The following is a 16586-nucleotide window of genomic DNA, read 5'->3' as shown; positions in this document are numbered from 1 at the left end:
CGTTGCCAGTTCCTTTGGCCCTCCTCTTTGACTATGGGATCCCATCGAAGCTGATCTCTCTGCCAGACAATGGTCTTGGATGGCTTGAAGCTACTCTTGTGGACTGCTCCTTCGATCATCGACTTGTACTCAGTGGGTTTCTTCGCTCCTTCAATGCCGCAAGAGGCCGTCATGATTGCGACAGGGCGACTTGCCTCAATCCGCTGTGCCAGCGCTGCGGGCGAGAAACCACCAAACACAACCGCGTGTATGGCTCCCAGCCGGGCAATAGCCAACATAGCAAAGAGCGCAGCTGGTATCATCGGCATGTAAATCAACACGACATCGCCTTTCTTGACTCCCTCTTCTCTCAAAACACCCGCCAATGTCTCAACTTCTTGTAGCAACTGCTGGTATGTGTACTTCTCTTTCTGACCGGTTACCGGACTATCCCAGCAAATAGCTACTTTATCGCCATTGCCGTTTTCCACATGGCGGTCCACACAATTGTAAGTCGTCGAGATCTCGCCATCGGCAAACCACTCCCAATGCTCATGTGGGACATTGCTCTTCTTCAGGTGTTTGACGCTCCTCTGGAACGCCTTGGATGGCTTCTTGTGCCAGTGTAGGTTGTTCGCCTGACGCTGCCAGAACTCCTCGGGGTTGTCGATGGAGGCCGCATAGACCTTGTCTTGGATATGTCCTTGAGGCATATTGTCCGTCCGTTTCTCAGATGTGAATTGATTTCGTGAAGCAGAGAATGCAAGTAGTCTCCTAGGTCTAACAATGAAGCTAGCGCGGGCAATGGGGCTATGAGCCGAGCAAGAAGTAAGCGATATGCCGGACCTGAGGATAGTGAATGCGGTCAAGCACGAGTAGCTCTTCCGGGAAAGCATATGGGCGTCATGAGCACTGATGTTTTAGAACGTTGCCGATCGGTCCAAGGGGACCGACGACGCTGACCTCGGAAGGAGCTGGCTCGGCCTACCCCAAGTTCCCCCGCAAAGCGCTAGTGTGGGGTGCTAACACGGTTGGGGATGACGTCTGCTTGGCAGGCTTCTAGAGGAGCTTTGTGCATGTTGTCAGCTCGATCTAGAACTACTTTATGTTGAATTGTGTTCTTTTGTGTAAAGCGCTTAAGATGCAGGAGATGGTAGTCTTCCAGGCGGACGGTGTTGGGACGGAAGTGGCTGGTGAGCTAGCACTGGAGAGATCAGAGCTATGACGTCTACTCCACGCGACTGCCACATGGGACGTTCGCGCCTCATGGCTATCAGAGTGTCGTGATATGAGTATTGTATTACGAATACGACATTCTGTATGATTTTTGTTGCGCCCGTAAGATCTAACCCACGCACATTTCCGGAAAACCATCTATTTCCGGGGAATCCTACCGGTGACGTACATACATAAACAACACCACCACCACCACCACCACCAACTACACCATCAGCCAAAATAAACTTTCCACCTCGCCAACACACCACACCGCCACCATCAACCACCGTAAAGCCAATCAAACAACGCACCATGTCTCTCACCCCACCGCCCAAAGCCCTCCTCTTCGACATCTTCGGCACCTGCGTAAACTGGCGCTCCACCGTCACAACCGCGCTATCACAATGCGCCCACACATCACTAAACTCCGCCACGGCATCCCTAGCCTCACGCCTGCGCCTCCGCGCCTCAGAAATGAGCGACGAACACTGGGGCCAATTTGCACAACAATGGCGGAACAGCTACAAGGCTTTTACTAAACAACTCGCAGCCGACCCATCGATACCATGGGTATCTGTCGACGACCACCATCTAAGTGCACTCAAGAAACTCATTGCAGAATGGGAATTAAACGGCCTATGGACCGACGAAGAAATCCGCGCATTGAGTCTAATATGGCATCAACTCAACCCCTGGACCGACTCCGTCTTAGGAATGTCCTTGTTAAACACCGCCGGTTTCCACACATGCATGCTGTCGAACGGTAATTTGAGTCTTCTCTCCGATCTACGTGCGTACAGCCAGATACCCTTCACGCACATCTTCTCCGCCGAGATGTTCGGCACGTACAAACCCAGTCCGAAAGTATACCTGGGCGCGGCGGAGAAATTGGGACTTAGACCGGAGGAATGTGCGATGGTGGCTGCGCATTTGAATGATCTCAAGGCGGCGAAGGGGTGTGGGTTGAGGACTGTGTATGTGGAGAGGGCACAGGAGGAGGATTGGAGTGAGGGGAAGGTTAAGGAGGAGAGGGAGGCTGGGTGGGTGGATGTGTGGATTGATCTGAAAGAGGGGAGTGAAGGGTTCGTTACCGTAGCGGAAAAGTTGGGTGTCAAGGTGGATATAGAAGGGAGTATGGAGACTAAGAGGGTGGTGTCGCTTCCTACGAAAATGGATTGAAGGGACGGTGGATGATCTATCGGGGTGTCTGGTGTGGAACTTTGGAGACCATTACAGTAATGACATGCTACCATCGCTTCTTCACCCGGGCTTTGGACGGCTATGGCTTCTCCAAGTCATTACTCTGATTGTTCGCTTCACCCTTTCCGTACTGCGGATACCCCGGCCTACCTTGTGGTCTATTTCCTGTTACTTGGACGCCCAATTGAGGCTTCAAATCCGTCTTATGAACAGCACCTTCGACGCACGCGAAGACTCGAAGAAACCCGTGTATTTACAACCACCATTCACAAAAACCTGACTATCCTACACTACTCCAAATCTCCCAACCACTGTCTAATTCCTCTTCCCCCCATCTTTCTCTCCACCCTCCCCTTCCTCCTCCTCCTTCTCCACAAACATAGTCTCCTGCGCACTCCAAAGTTCACTATACAAACCATCCCGATCAATAAGATACTGATGCGTTCCACTCTCCGCCACATTACCCTCTCTCAACACGATGATAACATCGGAGTCGTAAATAGTGCGGAGACGATGGGCGACAAAGACGGACGTGCGGCGCTTCTCTTTGACGAGTGAGTTGATGTGTGAGAGGAGGGCTTGCTCGGTGTGCGTGTCGAGGGCGGATGTCTAGTATTGCAAGTTAGTCATTGGTGAAAGAGTAAAGTGGTAGGGGGGATAAGGACGTACAGCTTCATCGAAGAACAAGAACGGCGGGTCCTTAAGGACAAGTCTCGCGATGGCTAGTCTTTGCTTCTCGCCACCTGAAATCATCATTCCGCGCTCACCAACCATGGTCTCGTATCCATCGGGGAAACGGCTGATACTCTCGTCGATACGCGCTTTCTTTGCCGCTTCGATAACTTGTTCTTGTGTCGCTTCTAGGTTGCCGTAGTGGATGTTGTGTTGGATAGTGTTGTTGAAGAGCGGGGTGTCTTGTGGTACAACACCAATAGCCCTCCTCAAGCTATCTAACGTAACATCGCGAATATCTTGGCCATCAATCAGAATACGCCCCTCCTGTGCGTCGTAGTAACGGAAGAGAAGTCTTAGAATGGTAGACTTTCCGCAACCGCTAGGACCAACAATGGCGACTTTCTTGCCCGCAGGAATGGTGAGATTGAGGTTCTTGATGATGGGTCGGTCGGGTCGGTAGCCGAAGGATACGTTTTCGAATTTGATCTCTCCGGTCTTGAGGGCAAGAGGCTTGGCGTCGGGCTTGTCTTTGACGGCTACGTTGACTTTTTGGAGGTTGAACAGTGTTTCCATGTCTAGGAGACTTTGGCGGAGTTCGCGGTACATGGAGCCGAGGAAGTTGAGGGGCACGGAGAGCTGGAAGACGAGCTGGTTGACCATGACGAGGTCGCCGACGGTTAGTTGACCGGTGGCCACGCCGTTGGCTGCGAGGTACATCATAGCGGTGAGGGCGGAGGAGAATATGATGTTTTGACCGGAGTTGAGGAAGGCGAGGGAGGTGGCGACCTTGATGGACGCCTTCTCGTAGTCTTTCAGAGCTTTGTCGTAGCGGCCGACTTCGTACTTTTCGTTGTTAAAGTACTTTACTGCCTCGTAGTTGATCATGGAGTCAACGGCGACCGTCGCAGCCTTGTTGTCTGCGGCGTTGGCCTGCTTCCTGAACTTGGTGCGCCATGAGGTGGTCATTATGGTGAAGACAGAGTACGCGGTCATGGTTGTGCCTGTGATGAGAGCGAATTGCCAGCCATATTGGTACGTCAGAATGCCACATACTAGAGAGATCTCTAATGCTGTAGGGAAGATATGGAAGACCATGGCAGTCAATAAGAAGCTGATACCCTTGGTACCGCGATCAATGGCGCGCGTCAAGCCTCCTGTTTGCCTCGATAGATGGAAACTCAGGTCCAGCCTTAGCAAATGATCATAGACACTGCAAGCGACCTTACGAATAGCCTTCTGGGCGACACTGGCAAAGACGGCATTGCGCAGTTCCTGGGAAACAGTGGCGCCAATACGAGTCATTCCGTCTGAAGGGAGTCTCAGCCAGGGTGGACATGGGATGCATTGTTGGGTCTAGCTTACATGCGATGATCATAGAGCCTGCCACTGTGGTCGCTGTGCCGCCAACAGCCGCAAAGTCTATGTTCATGGCGTCTACAATGCTCTTGAAGTAGAAGGGGACTTGGACGTTCAGCAGCTTTGCGCCTACCAGCAGGCCCAGACTGATGCCGACCCTGAAGCGCGTGCCCATGTTGTCCTTTGGCCACAAGTATGCCGACATCTCTTTCATAATGGCCCAGTCAGCCTTGCGCTGCTCCTTGTTGGTCAGGACCTGCTCCTGCAGCAATGGGTCCGTCTTTGCGACTTTGGCCGCGGCGGGGTCGGCGGCAGGTTTGGTGGCTTCGATGGCGGGCTTAGAGCCGGGCTTTGGCCGCTGGCCGTGCGCATCCTTTCTGTGTAGCGGAGAGCAGGTGAATACGCGAATGCCGTGGTGGAGAGGATGCGGGCGCAAACTGGACGATCGAAGACCCGGCCGACTGGCGGCGCGGGCGAGTGGTTGGATTAACATGGCGATGTCACATGTTAGGTCTCTGCACCGCTGTCACAGGAGAGAGAAGCTATGGAGAGCTTCAATGGCGGAGAGGACAAGATGGCAAGAGAGTGTTTGCTCGTGAGTACCTAGACAGCCGCAGCCATGCATCCCACGTTGTCTAGCGCGTTTTGGGCGGCAGGGCTGAAGCGAGGCGTTCTTGCATCATCGCTGCTCCGAGCTTGACCAGAACATCTTCGCCGCCCGTCACGCGCCAATTGCCCGGCACAGCCATGTTACGACCGGCTGCCTCGCCCTGGAGGAACTTCTCGCCCACCTCCGCCGCTGCCATACGGCGGACGCCCGTTGCTGCGCGATGCATCAACATATCAGCCACCAGCTCGTCCAATGAGCCCGCGCTGCAGCAGGCAGTCAGTGTTGAGGGCACCGCGACGCCCATGCACACACCAGGTAAGAAGAGTAGATACAAATACATTAATTATACAAAGGCTAAAAGAACCGTCAGACGCCCGATTCGAAGTCATTGGCACCCCGTTCTCCCTCCTCTCCGTCTCCCTCTCCGCCTCACAGACGCTCTACACCCGCCGCGGCACACTCGTCGGCCTCAGCGGAAAGTCAGAGAACACGCTATCAACCCTCTCCTTCCTCGAACCCCTCCAGAGGGCCCCCGTCGGCATCCCCTTCCTCTACCAGAAAGTGTCTTCGACGAGCCCCGTCACAGCTCTCGTCTCCACAAAGGCACCCATATCGAGTATCGTCTCGGTCAACATGGACGGAAGGGATGATTGGATTGTTAGCCAACGGAATGCGTTGCTTGCCTGGACTGGCCACACTCTCAAGTTGAAGCCACAGTACAATGTAAAGTTGGGGCTGGCACACTGGGGAAACACATACATTACTGGCAGGGGATTACTTGCGCTTGCAGGAAGCGGACAAATATACCAGGTCCAGGTCAAGGCTGGCGAAAGCTATGTTGCGCATCCCAGGTATGTTGAGACGACAGAAATACCCAGAACTTTACACTGACAGCATTGTAGCAACGTCGTAGCGTACACAGCCTCCAACACCCCACCAATTCCTTTCAGATTCAAGTCGTCGAATCTCCGCTTCCAAGTGCCAGACCTTGGCTTTGGCTCAATGGTCCAGAACACCAAGTTCTTCCGAACCATGAGCAAGACAGGCACATGGCGGGCTCTGGCAACCACATATTACACTCTCAAGACATGGTTGCGGAGAACAGTCTGGGGAGATAGGGTAAGACAACTCCCTGCATACCATTGTTTTTGCGAATGCTGACACTTCGCAGTTATTCCTCCGTTTCGAAGGCCCAACCACCATGCTCATCCAGTCTCGCGCTTCACGAATCAGCGACGTTCTTACCCTGAGAAACGTCGATGAAATCGCGGACAGCCCACCAGGCGCTGTCGAAGACGCCGCCACGCGGAAGATCAAAGAGGAAATCAAGTCAATAGGAGAGGGCACAAAAGCACCGATACCCAACACAGACGCATCGGGCACAATTCGGTATGCCACCGTGAAAGATGGCAAGGCTGAGTTTGAGAAGCCCAAGGTAGAGGAGGTGAAGGTATAGAGCATCTGTACTGTATCTATATTTATGACGTGGACCTGTGCAGTGTGGTCTCAAACAGAAGGCGCTGCTGTGTGATTTGAAGTGCTCATACCTAACGTGGGTGAAATATGCATATATCAAATGTTTTTACTTGATAAGAAAGACACGATGTTTGTGAGTATAGGGAAAGTATCGTTTGTTGTGGGAAAGGGCTACTGCTGACTTTGAAATGGCGTGTCAAACGTCACCTGGGCAGCAATGTGATGTTGGACGCTAGATCGTCTAGCGTGAACGCGACATCTCCCAGCCACTGCCCGCATCGCTTCCACCATCTCGCGTTTGCGACAGACGCTGGCCTGCGCGCGACATCACAGTCAAGACGCGTGCCGACTACGCCGCAACCACCGCTATGGCGGGGTATACCTGCGCGTGCGTATTGTATGACTGGACATCATGTGCCACAGTACGCGACATCACGCGCGTGGCCTGCTTGTCCACCAAGGGTTATTGCCATCGATTCAGGCAAAGAGACCAGTCTTGAGACTTCACACTGACAAACCCAAGGCAGCCTCTTTGACGCTAGCTCACATCGACGCTTCACTGTTTCGACCTTACTCCACAGATTTAGAAGATGCAGACCCAGCCGAATCATTTGAGCAACGATCATGTCTTCGCCAAAGACGAAACTGCGCAAAACATGACGGAGATCGAAGCAAAGATAGCAATTCCAAGTACAGAAACAGCTGTTCCATACACGGTCTTCACCAGGGCCGAGCGGCGCATGATCACATGGCTGATCGGATGCAGCATGTTCTTCTCGCCATTTACAGCCAACATTTATTTTCCATGCCTTGAAGAACTCCAACACGCTGTGGGCGTCAATGCCAGCCTAATCAACCTTACCATCACGACATACCTCATTGTTCAAGCAATCGCACCAGCCTTCTGTGGAGACTTGGCCGACAATCTCGGACGGCGACCTGTGTACCTCATCACTTTCGCTATATACGTCTGCGCAAACCTGGGTCTCGCTCTTCAGCAGAACTATGCTGCTCTGATGGTCCTGCGTGGCGTCCAGAGTTTCGGCTGCTCCGCAACGGTAGCTATCGGGTACGGAGTCATTGCCGATGTAGCGACGCCAGCTACTCGGGGAAGCATGTTAGGGCCTGCAATGATTGCGACAAATCTCGGTCCAAGTATAGGCCCTCTAGTCGGCGGTGTAATGGCATCAAGAACTGGATACAGATGGGTGTTCTGGTTGCTAGTCATTATTGGAGCTGCCTTTCTGGCCGTTCTAGGCATCGCACTCCCTGAGACTGGGCGCAACGTCGTGGGAAACGGCAGTATTATAGCACCCAAATGGAATAGGCCTTTGTTGCAGTCAAGCCGGCAGCGACAGTTGACAGCACCCAACGAACCGAGGGCTTGGAAGAAGAGAAGTCTCATACCCAACCCTTTCAAAGCTCTGCTGGTTTGTTTTCATCGGGACACTGCTGCGGTTCTTTCCATCAGTGCCGTCTACTATGCCGCTTACTACTGCATCCAAGCCTCTATCCCGGCCATCTTCGCGGAAATTTACGATCTCGATGAGCTCCAAGTTGGTCTATGCTACTTTTCCATAGGGAGCGGTGTCATCCTTGGTGGTTACGTCAACGGGAAACTAATGGACTACAACTACCGCTCCACAGCCAAGGCGAACAATATCACGGTCGACAAGGTTGCTGGCGACGATCTGGTCAAGTTTCCCATCGAAAAGGCACGCTCTCGGTTGTCGTGGCTTCTGATCCCGATATCGACTGCAGTCATTGTGGGGTATGGATGGGTTTTGCGCAGAGAAATTGTATGCCATCTCCAACACTCACACAGTCGGAGAACTGATAATTATGCAGCACATAAGTGTACCACTGATCTTTCTGTTCGTGCATGGATTTCTCGCTACATGCATCTGTCAGGTAATTGCTTTCAAATTGTACAACCGGTAGCAGTATTGACAACGTTCCAGACGCACAACACCCTCATTGTGGACATTTCCCCGCAGAACACAAGCACTGCCGCTGCAGCAGGTAACATCACACGATGCGCTCTTTCAGCAGCAGCTGTTGCCGCCATGCAGCCTCTTCTAGAAGTGATGGGCAAGGGCTGGTTCTTCACGGCTCTCGCCGCAATCTCTGGTATACTCAGTACCATCGCAACAATGTTCATTCGACTCAGAGGTATGGCATGGCGCAATGAACGGCACGCACGTGAGCAAGACGGATGTACGCAGAGAACGGCGCACAGAACCGAGGGAAAGTGAGGTGATAACCTCTCCTCTACAACTTCGCGTTCAACTTCCGAGAATCGCGCTTACCCTTTGCCTCATTTGCGGCGACGTACCCCTCGTATCCATCTGGAAACTTGGTTACCAGGCTTCGCATCCCCTCAATCGCCCTACATATGGTCAATGGACGCGCCAAATCTGAGCGAGGCTCGCGACTCACAACTGTCGAGTAGTCTTGTTCTGTTTCCAGCAACAGGAGACTACAAGATTGTTCCGACTTGTTCGTTAGCGTGACCATGCGCTATAGAACGTCGCAATACTCACACTGCGTAGAGTTCGTTCCTGTCGTCGTAGTCCTCCTGCGGATTCGATGCAGGGACGATCTCAAGATACGCGTCTAAATGCGTTTTGTTGAAAGCATACCTCGTAGCGCGCCACGGTGCTGCTTCGTACTCATGATGCCCAAAAAGGCATCCTGCATCATATAACATCGGACTTCCCGTCTTCTTGTCGATGCTGACATTACCGTGCCACATGTCGCCGTGTAACAGGACAGGCTTGATCTTGTTACCACTACTTTCCATCGGACGAAGGAGCCGAGGAACTACCTTTGTCATAAGATCGGCGCATAGAGCATCCATTTCCGGATCTTCACCATGGATGGAACGCTCTAGCTCTATGAGATAGCGTAAGTTGCGACTGAAGTACTCTTCCCAAGTATCGCACCATCGGTTGTGATTAACGATGTTTCCCTGGAAGGCTACAATCTCGCGTCAGATCCAAGGTACCATTCGCGCACAACAAAAATACCTACTGTCGATATGAAACCCAAACTTCCCTGTTGGCGACTCATTACTATGCACGCCAGCCAGTACGCCAACAAACTCCTCGACAAACGGCTTAATAGATGCGGTCAAGACCTTCTCCGCATACACAGGCGCATCTTCCATATCGCAAAAAGACTGGAGATAGAAGAAGCGCTGCGAGTCCGATGCGAAACAACCATATGCGTATGGTCGAGGTACGTGGTTCGGTACTGCGGCGTACAAAGCAGCTGTTGACTCGTACTCGGCTTTGACCATGTGTTTCGCATTTGCATCGCGGTACTCTTTTAAGAAGAAGGACTGTGGTCTGTCGTTGATGGTAGTGTCGATCTTGGTTAGTATCGACCAGTGTGTTGCACCTATGGTGCGGACTAGGTCTATGCTTGCGCCCTTTGGTAATGCTGGAAGGAGCTGTGAGCGTCCGGTGTCATGGCTTTGGAGTGCTAAATCACTTACCAGCAACGATATTATCGTCGATATACTTGCCTTCATATCTGTCCTGCTCTTTCAGAATAGCCTGGGTAAAGCTATCGTCGATTTTGACCATGTTGAGATGAGGTAAAGAGTATCGCAGCACTACTCAAAGTTTGGTATGGCTACTGAGTCTCTTTGAATAGCCTTTGCGCGCCCTTGGTGATCCTGCGTGGTAGTAACGTGCGCGTTTACTAGAAGCGGATGAGAGACAGCTGCGTTACACGATGAGGGGTCCAACTGTGCCGCGTGGCTGACTATACAGTATGACGGCATTAGCCGGGGGGAAGCACGTGAGAGTACTCGTGACTCGCTTAAGGTGGTCCAAGGATTGGTAAAGGTAGTGAAAATTTGGGTGCGGTACTCGGTTCACGGTCCACCATCTATGTCGAAAAGTCGCGTATTCTTCTCGATGCCTTACAAGTTCTACTTGCAAGGTTCCTGTCGGTTATACGTTTCTCATTCGAGAATACCGTTTGTGTGTATGGCAGAGTTATCATCTGAGGAAGTTCTGAGTGGCTCGTTGGTCTGCGTCATCGCCGTACCAGCAGATGAAGTGCATTGAGGGTTACTCGCAAAAAGTTTGGATTGCGGCATGTCACTTCTATATGCGACAGTCTCAACCAAGGATGCGTATTTTTGTTAGACAAGTCCCGAAACTTGCTGAGGTTATGTTATCACTGGCTCCTACGTGAGTCAAAGGGTGTGGGAACGTGGTAGCAGCTCAACTCTATGGCCAACCACAACTATGGCATAGTAATGATCAAGCTTTGGTCTAAGCGTAAGGCGTTAAGAGAGTATATAAGAAAGCTTTCGTCCCTTGTTTCTGCACACCTCTTGACATCCACACTGAACCCACACCCAACCCGCACAAAAAAGATCACAACAAGCAAAAATGACCGCCCCAACTACCTTCACCCGCTTCCCCGATCTCTCAGCAGAGCTCCAAGTCATGATCATAAACTACACCCTCGAGGAAGACATGGCGCAGCGTGAAGATGAATTGTTATTGCACCTTCACGCACCCTCATACTGCAAAACCAACAACATCAACGTCGACTCGCAATCCGCGACTCCTCGCACAACAATACGGCTACCCAAGCTCCCCTCCGTGTACCACACCAGCCGTCTATTCCGCGACGAGGCCCTCCGCACGCAGCCTCTGCATCAAGTCTTCACAGATGACGCCGTTGCGACACTACATTCGCGCAGCTCGATGTTCGTGTACAATCCAGCGCACGACGCCGCCGTAAACTCTCTCCACGAGTGCCATTTGAGAAGCCCTCACTCCGATCTTACGACCTTCGACGCCAGTGGGTCGATGGCTATCTATAACCCAGTGCACGACACGGTACTACTCCAGGTACACGAATGTTGTTTGAACAGCCTAACCGCCGACTTGTGGCAACTATTCCACGTCATCAAAGCGGCGCTCTGGGCCCCCGAGCGTTGGTTCGTTGTCGCGATAGTAGAGCGAACGAGAGTTCTTGGGGTGGATGGACCCGGAAACCCTCTGGATCAGATGTGGTGGGTTTCGCAGGCCCTTTTCCGCGATATAGCGAAGGAGAAAGTAGCGCCTGTTTCATGGGGAAAGATTTGGCTTTTATTCGCAGATGTTATATTTACACGGCGGGTAGAAGAGTGGACGAAAAGAAGGATTGAGGACTTTGAGCGGCTTAGAGAAGAGAGTGGATAGAATGGTAGGTAGCGTCTTTTGCAATAGTCGTCTTGTCAGATCTTGGTCTCTTTGAATAGACCTCTTGTATAGTCCCGTCTCTATTACTGTAGCTTGATTTATGTACCTTGTCTTCTCGTACATCTCAACGTCAACCATGATGACCGCGTTTTCCCCTTGTGACAGCTTCGTGAAATCCGCGGTGCATATTGCTAGTGGTGTTTATAGATCTTGTATTCGTTGTAACTATATGTCATAGTGATGCAAGCAAAAGCTTAGGACCAACACATACAACACCAACGCAATCCACATCTACAAGTGATCCATCTAATATATTCCAACCGAACCCAACACCTCACTTCGCCTTCCCACCGGCCCTCTCCCTAATCCTCTCGTCCTTCTCAAATCGCTCTTCAAACATCCTATAGAACAAGCCAAGCCACTCCTTCTCGCGATCACTCAGCTGACGCGCAGGGTTCTTCCAGCTATTCGCCAGTATCTCCTTGATACGGCGTCTCAGCACCTTCAGCGCGACAGCAGCCCGCCATTCACGAACTGCGAAGCGGATGACATTGCCGGGCAGACTGATCACGCCTGCATGGAGCTTGAAGTCCATATCGGCAGCGACCATGAGTACCATGGGAAGTGGGTAGGCGATTGAGGTCGAGTGCGCGTTGTAGAACTTGTTGCTGGATTGCATGATGTTGTAGTAGGATAGGAAGTCGGCTGTTCGCGAGCCTTTGTTGACGGAGGTTGGTCCGAGGCTGACGGTTTGGTTGTTTGAGATGTTCCGCCAGCCCTTGCCTTCGCGGGTAAGGATCTTGGGGTAAAATGCTGTGGCGATGACCGAGTTGACTAGAACATCGTTGTCGGTGTGGAGGTCGTATTGTGCTGGCACCTCAACGAAGACACGGTGTCGTGTCGTATTGCGGTAGCGGCCTATCGCGCGACGCTCGTCGGGCGTAAGTTGTATAAACCCGGCGTCAACCAATGACGAGAAGAGCTGCGCTTTGAGATCCTCGATGTTACCCAGGTTTTGCGGACTGAGGAAGTTCTTGTGGCAGAATTGCATCTCAGACCGTCCCGGAGTAGTGCATACTGCTTTCCAAGCCCTGTAGGCGTTGTAAGTTGTGAGGAGGTCCGAGTCGCCCTTCTTGAACGCAAGGCGAGCGATGTCAGCTCGTTGCTTTTGTTGAAATGGTGACAAGAACGGGGATTTTGAAGAGACAATGGCAGCAATGGTGATAGCAACATCAACACACGCAAACGTACTTGCAAGCAGAACAAGCTTGCCCAAGTGTGCGTCCAACGGAAGCTTCGCGATCTGACGACCAAGAGGTGTGAGTTCTTCACTTGGCGTCAACGCGTCGACCTCTACAAGTGCATCGATAGCGCGACGGATGTTCTTGGAGGAGGGTGGGTCGAGTGCCTGAGCAAGGGTGGCTTCGATATCACCAAGCTTGCAAATCTTTACGCGCATGACCAAATCTTGGAGCGAAAGTCTGAGCATCTCAGGGGTTTGCTGTTCTGCCATGAGGCTGTCGTGACGGAATTTTGTGAAGAGATGGAAGCACAGGCCCTCTTGTACACGGCCGGCACGACCACGGCGTTGCTTTGCGTTTGCTCTCGAGATGAAGGACTGAGTCAGACGTGATAGCTGTCTGCGCTCGTCAAACCTCATCTCCTTATGCTTACCAGTGTCAACAACACAGGTGATATCCGGGATCGTGACTCCGGTTTCGGCGATGTTGGTAGCGAGCACGATCTTGCGTACGCCCGGGGGTGGAACAAGGAACGCAGCTTGCTGATCCTCACTCGAAATAGTGGAGTGTAGCGGGTACACATACCAGTCAGCCTTGAAAGAAGGATGACTAGCCAGTATATCGTTGAGCTGACGAATCTCAGCAAGTCCCGGAAGGAAGACTAAGATAGCGCTGCTGAAGCGACTCAGCTGCGGGTCAAACGCGACTGTCTCGATCAAACGTGTGATCAGGTCGTAGTCAATGGCATATTCGTCGTAGTTGGAAAGCACATCGCGTGTTAGTTGGCTGTAACCTGGAAGCTTGTTGGGAATACCGGATTTATCGCTCGTAATCCCGTCATCCTCGTCGTTGTCGCTCGTGGCGGCAGCTTTGGTCGCGTCGGATGCTCCAGCGTAATGCGTCAACTCGACCGCATCCTCCAGGTATCGAGTCTGAACCGGGAAGGTGCGACCTGGTACTGTCAGGATCGGTGCGTCGTTTAGGTACCTTGAGAAGCGTGCGGCATCTACGGTGGCACTCATTAGTATGACCTTAAGTTCAGGTCGGCGTTCCATGAGTGACCGAAGTATGACTAGAAGAAAATCCGTGTCGATGGATCTTTCGTGAACCTCATCGATGACCAGATGTGTGACCTCTTGTAAGCCTCCAGATGACTCAAGCATTCGTAATACCACTCCCACCGTTGCGTACACCAAGCGAGTCTGGGAGGAAGTCTTTGACTCAAGCCGAATTGCGTATCCGACAAGTGAGCGTATGGATCCTAGATCCTTGGGTCCTTCGCCTAATTCTTCGCTCACACGTTGGGCAAGCGAAATCGCCGAGATACGTCGGGGCTCGGTGCAATAGACTTTGCATGCCTTGCCTTGCGATAGCTCGTGCTCGAGGACGAAGGCGGGTATTTGCGTACTCTTTCCGCAGCCAGTCTCACCGCAGATTATGGTGACCTGGTTCTTGTCCACAGTAGATAAAATCTCATCCCTGAAGTTGAAGACTGGGAGGTTCATTCGACCAACAAGCATGCGCTGGTATGATGGGGTTGATGCTTTGGCGAACCATTGCTCTCGTAGACCGTCGTAGTGCCGTACCTGTGTGCTATAGCCAGAGTTAGATGTGCTAGAGCTTGTCGCGGCCTGATTGCGCGCCTTGAAGCGATTTGTAAGCACGACACCGTCCGACTCTTCGTTCTCGATCTGATCTTCAATGATTGAGCGATAGTGCCTGATGGCATCACGGTCTGCCGCATCCAGGCGTGTTTTCCGACGCTCCAAGAACTCCCTATAGACCTCTTTCCAGTTTGACGGAAGGCGCAGATATACCTTTTCCTCCTTTAACAGTGAGGCAGATATCGAGAAGAGGGCGGCGACCGAGATGAAGCTTTCACTCTGCTCGACAGATACAGCAGCAATTTCGTGTGCTGCCAGCGTGACCTGCTTTCTGTACGGAGTGCAGACCACACCGGAAATTTCTGTGTCGTACTCGAAGTCTTGTTCCTTAGACCAGAAGATCGTCAGCGAGTGCCGACAAGTGTATGTCGTAGGTGAGATCATTTTATAAGTCAAGCGTGCACCAGCATCCCTGGACCTGTTAGTGATTGATGAAGAAGTAGTCAAATGACTTACCTTGATCGAACTGCTTCTTCGAGCACTTTGCGGGGAGACATTCCACTCATCTTGCCAAAGTCGCGCAAGGTTACATTGTCAGTACTTGAACCATTGGATGTACTCTCTGGGGCGGGCGTTGCGTCAGGCACTGCGGAAAACATGCCTCCAAGCAGATCAGCATCCTCTTCGCCTTCGTGCTCGCTTGGAGGTTTTGACGATGCGACAGTGGCTTCAGCCTTGGCCGACACGGGAATATCGAGGGAGGTATCTTTGGTCTGCGTGGGCGAATCACTGGACTGTGCGTCCTGACGTTCCCTCTTCTCGGCTTGACTTTGTGCAATCTGGTTACGCTTCGCGGGCCACTGTGCTTCAGCTTGGTCTTCGTCAAAGAGGGCATCAGAGGTTAGTTGTTGCAACTGAGAAAGCAACTTCCGAACAGCCGGAGTCTGAGGTGGCGTAGGCGCCGACTTCTTAGATTTTCCACCTTTTTGCGACTTCCGTGCAGGGGCATCCACTAGTTGAGGATCAATCTCGAATAATTTGCCCTTGATCTTCAGATACGCTGGAATAAGCTCATCGAGTTCGAGATCGCTATCAAGGTCACTAAAGTCAATGTTAGAGTCATCAGAATTCGCTGGTACCGAGGCATTGAGAGCTGCTGCGGAAGGTGAGGGTCCCGTTGCGGTTGCTCCGTTCGCTGATGGCTGGGGCGGCGGTGTGGTTGGCCGAGAAGTGTCAACATCCTCAAGTGTCGATCGCTTAGGCTGCGATTCTTCGTACGAAAAGGAGTGATCCTCGCATTGGTCCAAAGCAAGCCATTCCAGCGCTTCTTGAAGACCCCATACACCAGAGGATGCATCGCCGCCGGCAGCGTTGGCACATAGCCATCTCAGAACGGGTTGAATCTGGTCTTGCGAGAAGCCAAGCTCACGTAGGGTAAGATCAAGGGTCCAAAGCTTAGACATGGCATCCTCTTCGGTCAGGGTTTTAAGAAGGGACTGTTGCCCTTGTCTCCTGTTTGAGTCATTCGACTCGGCCTGGGCCAGGAGGATAATGCTGTCAAGAATTTCGCTGGGAAGCCAGTCGTGAACAGTCATGGCGTGCGACTGGCCGCGGAGGAGCCTGCGGTCTGTCTGGAATTTTGAGACATGTCGACTAGATTCGCGGCGGACTTTGGGCGCATGCTTCTCAACAAGCAGCTGGAGTTCATCACGCTCTAGTTGGGCTTCCAGTTCCTCTGGAGTGGGCGCGACTTCTGGCTTGACCGCCTCGGTCTGCTGGGTGGTCTGGGGCGCCTCTGTGGGCTCTGGTGCGGCCGCGGCTTCCTTTGACGGCACCGGGGCGGCTACCTTGGCTGGGACGTCTGGGGAAATTCTTTCAGGCTTTGGCTTACTTGCGACGGATGTCGTTGCAAATCCACGTGCGGGGTTGCCGGCGGGCTTCTTTTTCTTCGCCATGGCAAAAACTCTTAGTTTGGTTGAGTGGTGGTAATGTGAGGTGCAGGGGTCTCAGGCGGGCT

General features: G+C 52.4%; 5 protein-coding genes across 5 annotated transcripts; 2 read left to right on the top strand and 3 right to left on the bottom strand.

The window, feature by feature from the left end:
• Positions 1–1509: 1509 nt before the first annotated feature.
• On the top strand, positions 1510–2376 carry J4E93_009658 (uncharacterized protein; the record flags this gene model as incomplete). Its single annotated transcript, XM_049347547.1, has 1 exon — positions 1510–2376. The coding sequence occupies one exon, from the start codon at positions 1510–1512 to the stop codon at positions 2374–2376; it is 867 nt and encodes a 288-aa protein (XP_049195314.1).
• Positions 2377–2712: 336 nt separating this feature from the next.
• Positions 2713–4921, bottom strand: ATM1 (Iron-sulfur clusters transporter atm1, mitochondrial; the record flags this gene model as incomplete). The annotated part of the gene is made up of 3 exons (XM_049347546.1): positions 2713–3006; positions 3067–4379; positions 4435–4921. The coding sequence occupies 3 exons, from the start codon at positions 4919–4921 to the stop codon at positions 2713–2715; spliced, it is 2094 nt and encodes a 697-aa protein (XP_049195313.1).
• Positions 4922–5175: 254 nt separating this feature from the next.
• Positions 5176–8769, top strand: J4E93_009656 (uncharacterized protein; the record flags this gene model as incomplete). Its single annotated transcript, XM_049347545.1, has 7 exons — positions 5176–5353; positions 5409–5889; positions 5941–6157; positions 6210–6488; positions 7102–7669; positions 8021–8280; positions 8476–8769. 7 exons carry the CDS (start codon positions 5176–5178, stop codon positions 8767–8769), a joined length of 2277 nt encoding a protein of 758 aa, XP_049195312.1.
• Positions 8770–8785: 16 nt separating this feature from the next.
• On the bottom strand, positions 8786–10104 carry J4E93_009655 (uncharacterized protein; the record flags this gene model as incomplete). Its single annotated transcript, XM_049347544.1, has 5 exons — positions 8786–8903; positions 8954–9010; positions 9058–9493; positions 9548–9958; positions 10014–10104. The coding sequence occupies 5 exons, from the start codon at positions 10102–10104 to the stop codon at positions 8786–8788; spliced, it is 1113 nt and encodes a 370-aa protein (XP_049195311.1).
• Positions 10105–12058: 1954 nt separating this feature from the next.
• On the bottom strand, positions 12059–16524 carry J4E93_009654 (uncharacterized protein; the record flags this gene model as incomplete). The annotated part of the gene is made up of 2 exons (XM_049347543.1): positions 12059–15041; positions 15086–16524. 2 exons carry the CDS (start codon positions 16522–16524, stop codon positions 12059–12061), a joined length of 4422 nt encoding a protein of 1473 aa, XP_049195310.1.
• Between the last annotated feature and the right edge of the window lie 62 nt (positions 16525–16586).

This window comes from Alternaria ventricosa (assembly GCF_023758065.1).
Source record: "Alternaria ventricosa strain BMP 2768 chromosome Unknown scaffold_23, whole genome shotgun sequence".
NCBI classification, from domain to species: Eukaryota; Fungi; Ascomycota; class Dothideomycetes; order Pleosporales; family Pleosporaceae; genus Alternaria; species Alternaria ventricosa.
The sequence above is the reverse complement of the archived record's forward strand: the minus strand, read 5'-3'. Positions and strand labels throughout refer to the sequence as shown.